The sequence below is a fragment of the Carassius gibelio genome, chromosome A1 (assembly GCF_023724105.1).
Source record: "Carassius gibelio isolate Cgi1373 ecotype wild population from Czech Republic chromosome A1, carGib1.2-hapl.c, whole genome shotgun sequence".
NCBI classification, from domain to species: Eukaryota; Metazoa; Chordata; class Actinopteri; order Cypriniformes; family Cyprinidae; genus Carassius; species Carassius gibelio.
In genome coordinates, this window is record NC_068371.1 from 27,888,312 (window position 1) to 27,907,612 (window position 19,301).

Genomic DNA, 19,301 nt, shown 5'->3' on the forward strand with positions numbered 1-19,301 from the left:
GCTATAACTCGAGTTAACACTAGCAGGTGTTCTCGGTAACTGTCTGCAAGTGGAACAATATCAAACAGGACTCGGGAAAACTTAAGTTACCTCAGAGAGAGCATCCAGCCAAATCTCTTTAGTCAAACATCTGTTGAAACAGATGCGCCTGGGCAAGGCCAGGGACTCCGAGAGGATGAGTAAGAGATGAAGTGGGAGAAAAAGGATGTGAAAACTGTGAGGTCTCATTTCTGGCACAATCAAGAAGGGTAAATGGTAGAATCTGTCGCTTTATTGAAGACTGTCTGCACCAGCCAGTTTGTTTCCAGTAGGATTTCATTAGCGCTAGAGAGACTGGTCCAGCTACCTTAGCAAAAACCATGTGGTCTTTTGAGTCTCATATTGAAAGAGACTCATATTCATCAAACCTTGCCAAAATGGAAAAGCAATTCCTTCACTGGGCTAATTACAGATAGTCCCATCTGGCAGCAGCAGATACAATAATTCAGGCATAACCAAATTAACATTGTCATTGCATTTCTGGGTCCATGGCTTCAACATTTTTGCTATCTTTGGACTCCAGTTTGCAGAGTATAACAGAGAACGTCCGTCCTTTGCCATTAAGGAGCTATATGCTGGATGAACCACCTGTTGTGGTTGGCTTTACTAAAACAGCCCGCCTTAGAAAACAAGTAGTCAGTCACATTTTCTATTCTACATAAGTCCGTTGTCCATTGGTTTTGCTATGTTTCAGAACCCAGATATGCTGCTTTTGTAATATTAGCTATTAGTCGATACCTATTGCATAGTGTGTTTGTGAATATGGGGGTGGAGCAATGAAGGGAGGGGTGTGTTTCTTTTGGGTAGGGATGCGTCTGTTTGGGTATTGATTTTGAAATGTCAACAGTGCTTCTCAGAAATCGCTTACTGCACCACTAAGGGGTATAAGACATTTAATTATTATATTCTGTAGATATTTATACACTAAATGGCCAAGTACATGGTCTATACATTTGAGTGCACACTAGACTGGGAAAACAACGACAAAGCAAATAATGAAAAATTTCATAAGACATATGAGACAAGTATAAGGAGGAAAAAGACAAGTTCAAATCAGGCTAAACTGACCTGAAACATGGTAACATGAATAAGTCATTAACGAGAATATCTCTTGGATGGGGTTTTGGAGAGTAGCCATGTGGTTGAAGCTAACAAAATGTAGGGAGTTAGCACTGTGACTGAAATTGTTTCCAGCACCTTTAAGATGTTGTTTATGTGTGGGTTCACTTGGGAAACTCTCAACAATCAATAACAATTTTAACTGGACTACCAACCGAAGTTCTGAGTCAGCTCAAAATGACACAGACAGTCTATTCATTGGAAATTGCTAAAAAAGGCAGTGCTAGAGCTATTGGAAAATATTGTAATGCAAGTATCAAGCCAAGGACTTTTTTTTTTTATCATAAGAGCTTGCGATCAATCCATAAATCATTACCAGGTATGGGTCAGTGTAGCTTGACTTAATGTGGTCTGTTTCCAATGCAATATATTTCTAGAAAAGGTCATTTTCATATTAGCTACAACCTGGCTCCGTATTGCTCAACATCTCTCTCCCTCTAGAAGGCTCACCCACCCATATGGCATGTTTTTCAGTTCCACACATTGCCCTCTCTGTGATAAAATGTGTTATGCCCTATTCCCAGCTGAAATATTGTGTTTATTACCAAATGCTCAAATGGATTGGTTTTCATAGTTTCAGTGGCCTTTATATATAAGTTTTTTTAGAGCAAAATAATTTGCCTAACTCAAAAAGCACTGTATATACCAAAACATCAATGTGTTTGCTTGGAAAGAAACCTTGTGATCAAATGTCTAATGCTTAGATAAGCTCACTCTGAATCAGCATGTGCAAGCTAATCATACACATAATTACTGTTGCTACCACAGCAGGTCGTCATCTACTAGAGAGATTGAACATTTTCTGGAGACCACAGGCCAATCAGGAAGATCTCCAACAGCTAAGATGGCGAGGAGCATTTAGACAGATTGAGCAGATGTCAGCTTCCATATTGGTTTCGAAGATTACATCAGATTTAAGATGAAGTTATCACCGCAAGAGTCGACACAGATGGCACTCAGATGACAAACCTACAAATTGAGTTTGAAACTTAGAAATGCAATTTTCTGCAAAAATGTAAAAAGTCTTAGTGTTAGGGCACTGCGTTAGCAGAGCAAAAGGTTGTGGGTTCGATTCCCAGGGAACACACATACTGATAAATAATAATAATGTATATCCTAAATGCACTGTAAGTCACTTGGGATAAAAGCATATGATAAATGTAAATTTCTGAGCATCGATAAGTCATATCTAGGTTTTTTTCTACTACCAGGTCTTCCAGCTCCCCTGCCGTATGACTGTAGTGAGACCAAATCATCAGCGGCACCACGCTAATGTACATTAGCCTATATGGGATGAATAATTTGTTCTCTTTGTCAGAGACAGCCATCTGAACGATCAGCACCTACTGCCCTGCTTATTTGCTTGACGCATTTCTGGAGATGTCTAGGATAAATGTGCCTGATAGGCACCTGGTGAACCAATCTGGAGACCGAGCCATTGAGCAGCTCTTACAGGAAATAAAAGAGCATTATTATGATAAGGCCAAGGTCAGAGCGCGAGAGAAAGGTAGGCAAAGAGATGCAATTTGAAAGAAAGACGGTAAGATTCACCAGTTTCCTCAAGATTTGAAAGGAGAAGAGGGTGATAGGCTGGCAGTACCCAAGGTCGTGCTATTTAACAAGTCCCTTTAAAATAAATAAAAACATTGTGAATGAGTTGAAGAGTAGCAATACACTCAAATAATGTTTTGGTTCGATACATAATACTGACCTCACGTTATGATGCTGTCATGATACAAAGCCACAAAGACAAAAAAAATAAAAAAATAAATAATAATAATTATTATAATTTATTTATTTATTTATTTTCTTAAATGGTTACTTCTAAGACATATGCATATTTTCGCTATCAACAATAGATGTTGCATTTCTGTACTGCAATATTATTGTCCCCCCTACAAATGAGATCAACCCATTTGTTGTTTTTAATACTTGATTTATTTATTTTTTTATTTTTTTATTTTTTTTTAATGTTTTTTCAGTTCTAAAATAATTGATGGTTAAGAAGAGGTTTTGGGCACTTGGCAGCTGGTTAGTCTTGGAGTCCAACAGGCCCATCAGCTCAATTAATACATTTACTTAAACTATCCTTACCTATTTTACACAAGGTAAATACCAGCCAGTTACTAGACAAGATTAAGAATTGTTCATTAATTCAAGAATAGCAAACCACATAAGGATGGTATTTTATTCATTTCATTTAATTTCATTTTCCGCAGCAGGACACAAACACACTCATGCTAAACACACACTTTTTTTTTAAATTGTGCATTAACAGGCAACAAACACTTAATCAGATTAGCCCTGATGCCACTGACATTTCTTAAAGCCAGGGGCTGAAATCAGCAGTGTGTAAATGTTTTGGCTAATGTGCAAGGCTCTTCTCCGTTTAAATTAATTGTCTTAATTATGGCTGTGCCGTCTTGCTGTGTACACACAAAAAGGCCCTCTGCTGATGCTAAAGCAACACACACACACACACACACACACTCCCCTTAGAAGACACTGATGTCAGCCTGCTGTGTTATGGTTTGTAACGATGGAAAGTAACAAACTCTACTTAGATTGCATTTTTAAGGCGCACTTCCAAAAAGAAAGATCAATTTTATAGTTAAAGGGCAAAACTAATTACTTGTGATAAACTAAAAGCCTAGGTCATGTAGAGCAAATGCACAAATGCATAGCTTTTTCACTTTTTTTTTTTTTTTTTTTTTTTTTATGCAACATTGAATTTGTAAAAAAAAAAAAATATATATATATATATATAGCTTTTTAATAAAAAAATGACATGCAGGAAAAATATAAAGAAATTTGCAAAAATGAATTTATTTTTTATTTAGTTTTTTTTTCAGTTAACATTTCTGCACCTTTTTAATGGTTTTAATTTTAGTTTCAGTTTTAGTTAAGAATACAGACTCTGGTGCAGTGAGGCACAGTTAGGCAAGGCGTCTGCATCCAGTGAATGTTGTTCCCTGGAGAACTAACCCAGAGGACATTTCCTGACTCTTACCCGTGTTTCAGAAAATGGCTGGCGAAACAGTTTCTCTAATAAATGGGTATCTTGGAGACAGACCCCTGGTACTACAGTTTGGAACCCCTTGCAGCAAGGCTGAAAAAAGGCTGCCTTCTCTCTCACAACCACATGGACACACACATACACACACACTTTCTCACCTATGCCCACTCAAGCTAGTCTCATTAATAAACTCTCCCGTGGCTTGGCAAGGTGCAGTGCAGCCACAGGTTCACCGTGCCAATAGTGGGCAATGCTGGGCCAGACATTATTGATGACCCACTGTGCCGGCCCAGGAGCGTCTGACAGACCATGAAGAATTAAGGTCAAAGCCTCACCTATCTGATGGCATGGGAGGAGAGCAGCAGTGGAGGAAAAGAGGGAAGCCAATGTCTTGGGGAGCAAAATGCACAACTGCTATGTGAAATCCGAAATCGGTTTGACACAATAAATGATTCAATCTCTTTCCAAACAACCTTGTTCAAATAACTATATATATATATATATATATATATATATATATATATATATATATATATATATATATATATATATATATATATATATAATTTTTTTTTTATTTTTTTATTTTTTTATTTTTTTTATATATAATTTAAAAACCCACTTATTTTGGATGACTTGGCTTTAACAAACTAATAAACGTATTGCTATGCACTTTTTTGTATGCAATTAAAATACATAAATCTCAAACTTAGTTCTGTTTGTTCTGATTGTTTAGTCCATACCAGAGAGAGATTACAGTTTCACACCAACCAAACTCTGATGAAAAATGGACTATGGTCCCACACCAAAAGGTCTAGTGAACTCCTCTCCCTATATCGTTTTAATATTAACCATCAGAAAAGCATTTTCAAATTTGTCAAGGTTAAAATGCATTCAACTATATACCACCACACAGGAGATCGGCTCTTCTGATCAAAATATCTACTATCAGAACCATTTTTCTGTCTGGCTTGTGTAAACAGCCTGTCAAGCTTCTATAAATTGGACTCAGTGGCCCCCGTTACCCTTGTGTTTACAGCATAGGGCCGTAAAATCCAGACAGACTAATAGCAACAGCTCGTATCCAATAAACTGATGAGCAGTCACTCTGATCTGTGGGTGCAGGAGGAAGGGAGGGTCTTATCGGTCCGATAAGAACAATTAATGCCATTTGTGGCACCGTTGCAGGTTAGAAACAACACTAATCAGATTTACAGCCACTCTGACCATAATCTGGCCACACGTCTATGTCCTCTAACGGCTTGATTTCTAGTCAGTAAGTGGAGAGGTGACTGATCTGAACTGGCCTTGCTGATGTTTAGTTAAAGGGACTGTTCATCCTAAAATAGAAAAGGACATTTGACTGACAATGAATGAATAAATGAATGTGTACTGTATGTATGTATGTATGTATGTGTATATACACTCGCCTAAAGGATTATTAGGAACACCTGTTCAATTTCTCATTAATGCAATTATCTAATCAACCATTTTTTTTTTATTTTTTTTTTAGTTAAACTGCATATTTGTTCAGTGATAACTATGAAAAAAAAAAATTCTCTAAAACCATAACGGTCTTAGCAACAATAATTGTACGAAGTTCCAGTTCAAGCCCCGCCTACTTCCGGTTTTATCCGAATACAGATGCACACCCCTAATGTACATACACACACATACACACATTGCAGAATCAATAAACACAATATAATAATAAAAAGCAAACATATTAAACAATGTAAAAAAAAAAAAAAACTTCTAAGATGAAAATTAAGCAGATAAATTATTATTATTCTTTTCTCTAATTTTGTAATTTCTGAAGTTGCACAATTCATCGTTAAATGCTTTCAAGTTATATGTATTATCTGTATTAATTTTAACCTGTTAAATGTCACCCCGTCCTGTATACGGGACGCCTACGTTGACTATACTATATTACAATCAAATCTAATCTAATCTTGACAAACTATATATCGTTGGAAAGGTCTAAGACTCCCAAATATATATTTTACCAATATTTTTTGTTAAACATTATGTAGGAAAAATAATAGATGAATTTATGACAAGAGTGCACCCTCAGAAATCTACAGTACAAAAGAGGCTTTGACCTTTGTTTAAAAAAAAGACTTCCTCGTTGCCTTTTTCTCTATCACATTTTAGAAATCATCAGAAGTTATATATCACTTGAAAACATAAAATCTCAAAATTCATCCTTCAAAACCCATTTTAAAATCAGACATTGCATTACCATGTAAATGGTACATCAAAATCATGTTACAAAATGTTTTCAGTCATGAATTATAAAAAATTAGGTTTGTATCATGCACATTCAAGTCTATCTTCAAAAACGTGAGTGACAGTTAACAGGTTGTAAAGAATGGACTTCAGTGCTAGCCATTTATAGGGATTGTGGGTGTGTAATGGAGGTCATGTTAACCATTAGCCATCATTCATATTCCACACAGACTTATATATATATATATATATATATATATATATAATTATTATTATTCTTTTTTTTGTAACTGACTACAAAGTGGGTTTACAGATAACATGAATTCAGTCATTTAAGTAATTTTCTGTTTAATCAGATGCTCATAAAACATCTGTCCAAGTAATTTGTGAAAAATTAAATTATTTTAACAAAATGCCAAAAATGTATCCCTATACATCGATAATGTCTAAGGTTATTCAAACTCATGCTGGATTTAGTATGAGACATTGCCATTGTAAATGCCCTATAAAGCAAATCAAAATACTGATTCTGTCTCAGAGACACAAACACACACAGTCATTCCACATCTGTCTGTACTGTGTGAAATATAAAAGATGCAGAGTAAGGATGGATAATCTGATGTATAATACATGACCCTTATGCCCTGGTCTTCACACCTGCATTTATATTTCATGTTTTCATGTAGTAAACAAGGGGGGACAATAAACTAGGGTGCATGGACATTAATTTTCACTCGTCGAAGGGGTGTGCAAGCAACCATGCTGAAACATTGGGGTGATATGACTTATTTATAAATGTTTGCATGTCAGTCTTAGTACACAATGTAACAACAGGAGAGTTACGTTTTAAATAGGAAAAATATATAAACTCTTTAATCATTTTTGAGGGAGATGCTAACAGTCTAATCAGATTAAATGATCTTTGCCAAGCTAAGATAAAAGTGCTACCAACAGACCCGGAGATCGCTTGAATGGGTTCAAAAATAGTTAAACTCAAATATTTAACTCTAGGGGAGTTAAAAAAAAAAATATATATATATATATATATATATATATATATATATATATATATATATATATATATATATATATATATAATAACAATAAAAGAAATATTCTAAATGTCTGTTGTATAGGTTTAACCTAGCTGATTACAAGTCCAATGACTGGCAATCAGTGATGCACACAAATTATTTTAGTTTGACAATAAAAAAGCTCAGGTGGGTGAGTAAAAGCATATAAGTGACTGTAAGTCAAAAGACATGCCAACTCCGTTTATGTGTGCATTATCATTACTAACCTGTTAAGGTGCAAAAGAAAAAACAACAACAGACAACAGTGAAGATTATGGAAAGCAGCAATAAACCCAAATGATCTGATTCTTATTTAAAGGGGAACGTCATAGTTCTTTAAACATCTCCTTTTATTCTCCATGTTCTCTCTCCACATCCCTCCTGCTCTTTCACTCAGATTCTTGATTGAACAGTTCCGCATGATTTACCCTACAGCCCAGCATGCACTTCTCCACCCGCCTCCTTCCACTCGGGCTGCAGGGTGAACTGCATGCTCCACCACCCCGCAGAATTCACCCCTGCATTCATATCTCTGACATATGTAGCGTGATAACATTGTTAGAGCCCTGCTCCTCAGATCCATGTCTGCCCATTTAACAAAATTACACTCGATTTCACAGCTCCATCCACCTATCAATGTCAATCGCGTTAGCCGCTCTCACCACAGACGGCTCTTAAGTGTGGGGGGTGTGGTCAGGTTGAATCTCGGCAGGCTGAATGGGGAAGTGCCATCACAGCTAATGCAACGGGCATGTAGCTCTGAGAGCTTTTATTACATTAATTTGTCTCTAGTTAATTCCATCTCTTCCTCTTAATATGAAATAGCCTAAAAAGCCAATTAAATCCCGGATGGCTGCATCATCTGAGAGGAAAATGGCGTGGCCTTGCGGCACGGACGGGCATTCACATACAGTACATGGATGTGAGGGTCTTGGGACCCACTGGAGTGGCGGGTGTTCTGATTCACAGCACGATGCCTCTGAAACGTCCTTAATTGAAAGTGAACATGACTGTTGGTAGGCAACAGTTTCCTGACTTTAATAAAGGAGGCACGCAATGAAGATGCCGAGGGAATGTTGACGTCAAGCCAGAGCAGAAAGTTAATTCACCGGATGGATGCAGAGACTTTTTCGAGAGAGGCCGATGCTTTTCACACCAGTGATTATTTAAAGAGCGGAATGTGTATGACCAGTCATGCATCATCAAACTGTGGTTCTGCAGGACTACCTGTTCAAATAACACTCAAAAGTCAAATTCTAAAAAAGGTAAGCAAAACATAAAAATACAATAGACAGAACTCCCCTTTTAGAATGGAACTCAGACATTTTTTGTAACATATAAATTCACATTCTCAGCATACTGATACTGGCACTAAGAAAACAGCTGAATGACCAGCGAGTCATATAGAGGAAGAAAACACACAAAGAAAGGCGACATAGCAAGATTGATTTTGCCCTTTTTGGATTCGCACTCAGGCCTTTAAACCATGCTAACCCCAAGACTGATACACAACCAGACGCAGAAACACAGGGACAGGCTCAAACCAAAATAAACAAACCCAAAATGAAATGAGTGAGGTGCTCGTTCAGCCCGGAGCAAACAAATGTAACAGAAAAAGAAAAAGGTGGAACAAAAGAGAGAAAATAAGAAGTCCTCTACGTGCTAACACATGCTCACCCACACAAAACATTTTCAATGCACACAGACAGAGAGAAAAGCTCTGAAATTTTAAGTAGACATGAGTGCATGTTTGCTCAAAACACACAGACAGAAAAAAAAATGAAAATGACAGCTGGTAAGAGGGTAGAAAATGACACATCTCTCCCACACACACACAATCCAGCCTCCCTTGACTCACAAAGCAATGCGAAGACTATTTTCACTCTCATCACCATTCAGCAATGAAGCAGCACTGCAGAAAACATGGCCACCGAGTGATTTATCATCATTCTGAGTCTTATTTCATTCCCCTGATTACTGCAGGCAGCAAACATGAGGAGCAAATTAATGAAAAGGTTGGGGAATTATAAACTCCTATCCTGCCTGAATTATCTTGCATAGCGGTGTTGAATTAAGCCCTTTGACTATATATGGGGACCAATTATGTTTTCTAACCTGCAAACCTCTCTTTTTGGAGAGGGAGGGACAGGAGTCGCTGGCAGTGCAATTCTAGTTTAACACTGATAGAGCAAGTGCTTGGGAAAAATGTGAGGGACAAGATAAAGAAAAAGAAATGCACCTCGTGCCTGCGTCCTTCTCTCCTTGCATTACCAGAGCAAGGCCAAGGGCCAGCATTCAGGCAAGAGTCCTTGTAAAGGAAATTGGGAGATAAAAGGTCCTTCCTTGAGAGTTTGCAACTGTGTGTCCTCTTATTTTTCTCATTACTACTTTCAGATGCCTTTGTGAAGGTGCAAAAAGTCAAAAGTCTAAAGTTTCTTTTGTCTCTACAGAGAAAGAAAGTATCTTATGTAAAATTGTTGCCTCATTAAATTTCTATATATTAATTTAAAAATGTATGAGTGAAAAAAAAGTAAATCTAAAAGTGAAAACTAAAGAAAAATAAGAAGTAAATCATTATTTACTATAAAACAAAAACTAAATTTTTATATATATATATATATATATATATATATATATATATATATATATATATATATATATATATATATATATATATAATGGTTATTGTGTCTAATGCATTTTCAACTTATCCTTGGTGAGCATATAAGGGACTTTTCACAATCATAAATTTTGAATGTAGTTTATATCCAAATTGTCTGTTAGCAAAAGTTATACCAATATATCATGCATCCCTACTATTGGACACTAAAACAACACATATCATGTTTTGTAAATTACGCTCAAAGTCTGTGCTTTGTGCTATTTGGAATGGGGCTGTAAGAGAAGTAAGTGTCTCTCATTGGTAGTGCAAAACAAGCCAGGGGCCTTAAGGCCCGACAGATGGAGGGGAGGGTACAAGTACTGCAGCTATGGGAAAAGGCTGATGGATCGCTCCACGCAGGCCACTTAATAGGGCGTAAGTGTGGAATCTGGCTAAAAAGAGGCTCTCGATGAAAAAGAAATGGGTGAAGAAATCTGCAAAAACAATCCTGAAATGCGTACAGGGGGTCTTTGATTTGCGATGACCTCAGAAAAGGTCAAGTCTAGTGAGGATGTATCATATAATATATATATATATATGCAAAAAATGACATCTAGCACAAGAGCATCATTAATTTAGAGGATGAGCCACTAACCAAGATATTTATTCTAAGCTGGCATTCCTAAAAGAGATTTAGGCCTAGTTGGGAAAATTTCAAAAATAGTTATCTGAAAACCATCCAGTATGAGTCTTGACATTAAATCAGCTTGACATGCTGGGAGACAAAACTTAATTGCGAGAAATGCTTGTGGCTCGATTGATTGACATTAATTAGGTCTTTCTGTCTGCTACCTGTGACAATGTCAGCTTCCCCTGCCTGAGGAATGGTTATGAAGAACATGAGAGTTAACCAAAATTAGACCAAATGCGAGCAAATGCATCTTTGAAATAACAGTTATTTCAAAATGAAAATTGTCATAATTTATTCAAACTTTTGTCGCTCCAAACCTCTATGCACTTCTTTTTCTTGCAGAACACAATTGCATATTGACGTGTATTGCATATTATTATTATTTTACAAAACAAAACTGCAATAATAATATTTATGGCTGTCTTTTTTTTTTATGTAAGAAACAACGTGTCATGTTATGTGGAGGATTTCAAGCATGATGCTACAACAAAAGCCTGGAGAAACCTTCTCAGCAAGCAGAATCTGAGAGAACGAAGAAAAGAAGATGATGTCTAATTAGGTTTGGAGAGATCGAAATGGGAAAGTTAAACAAGCAGCAGGAGCCATCAAGTAGAGATGCAGTTACAGTCTTGGAAAACCTAAAGTACTTCTCATCTCTTCAGATGCAGAAAACAAAAGCTCACATAAATCCAGGTTCCCTGCAGACAATCATGCTGTGTGTTTCTCTCCAGTCATCGGTAATAATGGACACAGGAGACGTCAAACATACAGCATACTTCAAAATGCTAGAAAAACACCAGTTGTAGCCAACAGCTAGATAAGAGACCTCATTCTTCACATAGGCTAGGAAAAAGCTAAGATGACTCAACATTCTTGCAGCCAGGCTAATAGAATGGCACAAGTAGTGCTAGCAAAAGTAGAGAGAGCAAATCACAGGAGATGTTTCAGGAGACTTGCTTGAAAGCTTAAAGGGGAATGTTTAATATGCATGTGTATTTTTGTTTGTGTCTTTGAGGGTAGGTTTTGCACTGATGCAGACAGAGTGAGACGGATGGTGAGAGCGAAAGAAAGGCTTTCTTCTTGTGCATGCTGTGGGTTATTTCTCTGAAATGACTGGTATTGTCCAATGAGACGGTGTCTAGCACTTGCCAAATCAAGGCTTCAAAGCGCTTGTGTGGCTGGGAGGACACTGTGCAGAGGCACCAGCAGTCACATGACATTACCGTATCGTGTCACGACAGCTTGTTATTAGCTATCCTAGGGAGATGAGCAGGAAGTCACAACATTATGTCACTTTTGTACACCATTCTAGAACTCTTGAACTTTTATCTAAATAATAATAAAACAAAAATTCTGGAACATTCTGAATTATAAAGACAAATACTTGAGCTAAAATATCAACTCATTTCACAAAAAACAAATCATATCAGTATATAATATAATATAATGTAATATAATATGCAACAGTAACTGTGCATTAGTCCTGGAGAGTTTCCAATGAGTCATTCAAGTGATTCATCAAAAATGCTGATTCATTCAGGAATTAATTCATTTGGATTGCAGTCAGAAGCAGTAAGAGTAGTTTGCTAGTTGCTATTCAAAATTGAGCTCATCTTTATAAATGAGTCACTGATTTATTAACTCAATTGATTTGCTCAAAGACACTTCAAATCAACTGATTCATGAAATGACACTCTGTTGTACGTTTAAGAATATCGAACCGCTTCTAGTCTTAATGTCATTACTTTTGTGACACATAGTCAGCTTTGAAGCTATTGATATGCTAGTGATCTCCTAAAAGTGAGAGTTATTTAGTTTTGCCTAAACTGTAACGAACAAGACTGCATTACTCTTTTTTTTCTCCAATCTGTAGACTAAGAATGGCCCTCCACATAATAACACCAGCAACCGTCTTGTAAGTGGCAAATTATGGCTCATGGTTGATATAGTATCAATGCCTATTAGAAAAAAAAAAAAAAACATTTATAAATAGACGGGGAAGGAGGGGGTACTCTAGGTTCTATCTATCTATCTATCTATCTATCTATCTATCTATCTATCTATCTATCTATCTATATATATATATATATATATATATATATATATATATATTTATATATATATACATAGTGCTGGTGACCCAACTTTTCAAATAAGTCACAAAATAGCATCTTCATCTGCCCCTTCATCTGCCCCCAGTGCAGTAGGAGGTGACATCAAATCTCATATGCACTTCTAATCTATCCATCCCACCATTCTATTTCCTTAGCTATAGTTCTTCTTAAGTAATCATTTGGGTTGCAAAGGCTCCGTGCTTATGTGGCTGGTAGCAGCGCTGTTTGGTGGATGGACTGTTAGGAGACCCTGACTCTTGATCAAGTCTTTCTGTGTAGCCCCCTGGAGAGCTGAAGAACATAGGCATCCATCTTCTTTAAATGCAGTGTGACCGCCAGAGTGCCTTGTCCCACAAAGTGCAAGATTAAGCTCTGCTAACCAACTCCCTAAATCTTCTTTACTGGACTGCAGGCCAGGCTAGTGAGGTGAACCACCACATCCACAAACCCCTGGACCCCTTCAACCTCTAGCCAGAAGCCCAAGCTCCCTTGACCCAGGTAAGCAATGTATTATCCAGCCGATCAATTGATAGATTGGCCTTTCTGGTCTGCCGTAACTAAATCAGCCAATTCTGATGATTCAGCAGTGGTATGGGAGCCTGGGTGGGTGTCACCAATCAACAGTCACTACCGCCCAGGACAAGTATGGACATTCTACTGTCACTTGAACTTAATTTATTGGAAACCAGCACATTGATCAAGCCTGTGCTGTTTCACAAGTTGTTCAGGCTTGAGCTTGAAGAACGATGAGAGAAAATTGTGAAAGGACAGTGGCATAAGTCGAAAACGTGTTAGAAGAAACCGAACCAATGGTAGCTTTTGTGTACATTAAAGAAATCAGACATCACTTCTAGTTACCTCGAGTTAACTTGTATTCTTTCTCTATTTTGTTCTACCTGAATTCTGATATATAACATACACCACAGATCTGTTGGGATAAAATTAGTTTTTTTGAATTTTGACATATACCATAGAGATATCAAAAAAAAAAAAAAAAAATACAGTTTCAAGTTTTGCCATCTCTTTGGCCTTTGGTTAAGATCGCTTACACATTTTTCCATGCCTGCAGCTGTAACTCTCTAGCACAAACTACCAAAAGATGAATCATCTTGAAGTGAGCTGAGAAACTACAAGAATTCAGCCTGAGGGATTTGGAAGTTACAACAGAAGAGCCGTGAAAGAGTACGATTACGTCACAACAAATACACTCTATGCCAGACATAAACATGTTTTCTGTGATCAGATAATAATCAGAAATACCACATTAAATGCCAGGTATTTAAAAAAATTATAATAATAAATTAAATAACTAAATCATGCTGTAATTTGTTGTTGTTGTGTGTTTATTTTGTTATTGAGAGGAAAAACAAAATAAGTTTGCATATTTTTAGCATATATTTCCATATTCATATAAATGCCACTCTCAACAGTGTCTGGATGTTCAGTAACAGTAAAATGTTGCTTGCATATATCAGACTTATTCTTACCCCTATAAGCAGTGCTTTAAGTGGGCCGGTACGCACCGGTACTCAGTAACGCCACTTCCAAATATAGCTCTTGAGCGTACCGCCACCTCTCCGTGCCCCCAGAACGTGCTTTTAGCGTACCGGTATGCTCATTTGGACATCTGTTTTAATAGAGGATTTAATCTTTTACCTGCACTGCTGATTTAATGCAAGCTTCCTAATTCATCCCACCGAGAGCAGAAAGTACATGACCCATTCACCCTTAAGCTATACAAGAGAATAGCGCATGTGTCGCTTTTCCCACTGTTAAGTGTCAACAACTCAACGGGGCCGGAGAAGGTGTGTGAAACTTGTTATGAGTGTACACTCAGTTCGGTTAAAATCAAATACAGTTAACAACACTTAATCTTTGAATAAAAATGTGTTTAGTTAAGGTTTGAAATTAATTATCTTTCATTATAGGCTACGAAGACTAATATCATAAACCCCCCATCCCGTCACCCAAGACCACAGACACCCCCAAATTTAGCAAATCGAGGGAACGAATTAGTAAATTGTGTGCAAAATTTATAAATCGAGTGAACGAAATTGTAAATCGAGGACGCAATAGTAATCGTGTGCACATTTTAGTACATTGAGGGAACGAATTAGTAAATCGTGCGCACAATTTTTTTTTTTTTTCTTGCATGTCATGTGCGGGGCTCCGTACTTGAGAGACTAAAATTCATATAAAACAAGTGTCCTAGCCTCACAAACACATTTCATCCCAGAGCAGGAGCTTGTACTTGGAGTGCTGATGTGATATTCATCTCCACTGGCGTAGTGTTATGACTAAAGGGGGATCGCTAATCAAATGTGAGGTTGTATTTAATATCCCTCTGTTCCCGTATGGTGCTTGAGCACAACAGCACTAAAGAAATACACTAGATTAGAGCTGGGTAGAAGCCATTGATTACTGCATAGTGTCAGAGCCTGACAGCCCCCATTGATACCATAGTTATCAATAGGCTATTACAGAACAATTGGCAAGGCAGACACCTGTTTCAAAATAATTGGCACATACACACAAAAACAAAGGCAAACACATATGCAACACCTTGATAATTCTATATGATTATATGCTTTTTAAACTTCAGAAATGTGCATAACCTGATACAACCTTATACAGAATAAGTGCGCTATATGTGGTGACACTAATGCTTTCTATGCAGAAAGATTTTTATGTTCAATGTCAGTACTGATAAAAAATAACCACTCTGTAAGAAATATTATGTGTATTTAAATGGTATGTGTCAACACCTAAAAGGTATGACTACTTTAACCATGGTTGTTGGAGGTAAATATTTATAAAAGCATTTAAACAGCAAGTTAACCTTGCTGCATGTGAGTCACTAAATCTAAAACTGATACAAAAAAAGTAATAAATCAATAATCATCACCTTCATCATTCGGTAAAACTTATACAAAAATAAAAATAGTGTTTAGAAAAACATCACTTGAAAACCAGTCACCAAGCTCTCTACATGGCAGAAAATGTTGTTCAGGACTTACATTGTTCATGTACTCGCTCAGCAGGTCTTGCAGGGCCTGGCGCACGGCGTTGCACTCTGCCACAATGCGTTCGCGGCGATCGTCGCGTGTGCAGGAGGAATCAGCCATGAGGGCAGCACCACTGATGATACTCTCCAGACGTTCCTCCAGTGACGGCCTGAAGCGAGCCTCACTGAATGTTAGCGGGTCCAAAATGATTTTATTCTGAAATTGAAAAATAAATAAATGAAATAAATAAGGCCAGGGATATGAATTGAGTTTTAGATTAAAACTAAAAATACCATGAACAACTTCAGGAAGAATCACTTGTAGGCTGATTTTTACCATTGTGAGACATGTTTATTTATTTATCACAATATAATTTAAATGTCTGATGATACCAGCTAAAGTATCACAATACCATGCAGTATTCTGTTAATTAAGGATTCAAACATATTGAACAACTTTTTTTAATAAATGCTTATATGTAAATGAAAACAGACCACATTTTACCACATTGGTCTGTGAAAAACTGTAATACGGGAGCATTTTCCCGCTCATATCTTGAAATTTCCAACTCTGACTGGAGGGCAGTATTACAGTTTTTTCTGAACTGCTTAAACTTGAAACCATCACTCATTTTCTCAAAACCTTAAACACAAATCCAAACCTTCAAACTAAATTCACAGAACCCCTGACTCTTCTGGCAAAATCAAACATTGGCTTTAAAACCCATTTCACCTGTACTCAAAATCAAACAGAGCTTTCAAATCACACACATATATATTGGTCAATAAAATACACACTACAGATCACTCATAAGAGACACTATTTATCCAAAAATAAAAGATAGTAGTAAAGAAAAAGTTGAAAGCATTATCTAATTCTTCACATTTGTTATGATAAGAACCATCAAAAAAATTATAAAATTTATCAATGGTAAGAAATAAAAAGCTATAAAGCTCAAATAAAATTTGAGACCAGAAACATTACGTAACTGTAAGAGTAAAGAAACGAACTAAACACTGTGTTTGTAAGAACGGTTGGGAATTATTAACTAATATCTGTATCCATTGTAGGGCTGGGTGATATATATATATAAAAAAAAAATGATATCTCGATATTGTCAATTTTTTTACGATATTCGATATATATCTCTATATGTTTGCGTTTGCATTTAAATAATAAAAAAAACATGATTTTCTTTTGCCCATAAAAAAAAACACAAAAAAAAACAATTTAGATTAAACAGCTTATTTAAGCAGTTAAAAAATCTAGACCAAGAGATCACTTACTGCTTTTTAATAAATGAATACATGTAAGCCTATATGTAACTGAAGCAGTGCAAATTAAGTACAGAAAGTGCATTCTGTCAACTTTTTAGTGGATGCAATTCACAATTTATACTATGCAACTGGGATAAGTATTTCATTTAAAACATTTTAACAAGTTTTTAAGCTAAGAACACAAGTCTGTCAACTTTCTGCAGTTTTAAGAGAAGCTCTGTGTCATGAAACTATGTTCCTACTGACATTAAAAACCATCTTAGATGGGGAGCTAGTTGCTGAAGCACAAAGCTATTTCTTATATATAAATATATATAAATGAATACCAAAGACTTTTGCATTCTCTCTGTCTATATTATGGAAACTGGTAAACATATCAGTAAAATTCCCCAAAAGTAATTCCAATTGGCCATAGCCTATGTTTCTCTAACATCAGCGGTCGAGTAACTGCATTTATTTTGCGATCACAAATGCAAACAATACAGTTGAGATCTCACGACAGAACACAGACCGGCTGAACGACGCTTTCATTAGATCGCTCAATTCCAGCTTGTTATTAGTGTTTTCAGATTATCGTCGGTGGCTCTTCCGCAATGAGGAGTGAGCACGTGCGCATAGTTCCCAGATTGCTTAAAATAAGCAAACACCGGGCAGAAAATGTATCCTTGTAACAGTGGAGCTCTGATTCAGAGATTTAAACTCTTGTTATCTGGCAACCGCTATCATTAAGCTCTCGTAGTAGAGGGGCGTAGGGCAGGTACAGGTTCCTTTTTTGGACATTCGGCGCGTTCTTTTGGGAAAGTATGCTTTAATTTGAAATATTCGATATTCCCGATATATTCCAATTTTACATCTTCGTCAAAATCATTCCGATACTATCGCTAATATTCGATATATCGCCCAGCTCTAATCCATTGCTGCTCTCATGTCACTTGACACATGAATGAATGGCTCTGAGAGGTAAAAACTAGAGAGGTGAACTAATAATTTAATTCCAAAAGCGTAAAAAATTAATCCCTTGCTGAGATAAATGGCCCGTTCCGTTCAAAATGAATGAATCGTTCAATGAGGACCCATCACTACGAAAATGAATGTAGCAGAAACACTGGTGAATTTGTGTGTGTGTGTGTGTGTGTGTGTGTGTGTGTGTATACCCTAAAGTCAGTCATTAACTACTGATGTAGTGTATAAAACAACCTTCCAAATTTTTTCGATTATTGCTTTATAATGTATGCCTTAGTCTCACAAACAGTAGTTTCCATTAGCAAACCACTGAAGACAGTCAGTTAAAACCCATAGAGAGGCTGCTAAAGTGACCTTCAAGGGGAGACCCAGGGCCTCGGTTTACAACCACATTGTGATTTAATGGGGCTTTTAAACACAGGATGCAGACTCAAGAACATCCTCCCTTTTTATTGATGAAAAGATGCTACCAAATACAGGCTTTATGATCTCTAGGGCTGGGATGGGAAAATTACCATATTGATAGTGCCGATATTATGTTTTATGGCTATATATGGATACTGCTTCGGCAGCAGTTTGCATTTTGTGGACTTTGCCGGTGCAGATGAGTTGGAGGTGGCATTTAGAGGTAGCTAGTGAGTGCGCCCTTTACTTTTGAGACTAGTATTCAGAAAGCCACTCAGACCTGGCGGTTAATAATAAGTGCACAGATCCGTCATCATTTATAACTCAGCGTTCGCTTCCTGTTCTTTGGCATATCCACAGACAGGAAATGATGTTTGCATCTTTTGTACTGTATGTGCTAATCTAGCAGCAATACTGCCAGCTAACAGCAGCACAATTAGAGATAGAAATACATAGAGACAGCTTTCCCATAATAGCCTGTTGCCATGGAGATCAACTCTTAAGTAAAAGCAGTAGCAGCAGTCTTGGCCATCTCAATGACTATATTTATAGGTTTGTTTGAAATCTGTCGGCATTAAGTTCCCGGCTCTATTACAGTCTGCCCTCTTCTGCCTGATTGAGGAGCTAAAACAAAGACTCGTGGGAAATATTTGATTGAAAAGCAACAGGCAGAACTTTCGGATGCCGACAGGCTGGACCAAAGCCAATGTAAAACAATTTGTACAGATTCCTTAGATCTTGTGTGTCGCATATTGCGAGTACATA

At 36.9% G+C, this 19,301-nt stretch overlaps 1 protein-coding gene across 1 annotated transcript in view; it reads right to left on the bottom strand.

The window, feature by feature from the left end:
- Positions 1 to 19,301, bottom strand: part of ctnna2 (catenin (cadherin-associated protein), alpha 2) — a 355,646-nt gene that overhangs the window by 231,493 nt on the left and 104,852 nt on the right. Inside the window, exon 7 of the mRNA XM_052602746.1 lies at positions 15,904 to 16,107. Coding sequence (XP_052458706.1) covers positions 15,904 to 16,107 — 204 coding nt within the window. The remainder of the gene's footprint in view (positions 1 to 15,903; positions 16,108 to 19,301) is intronic.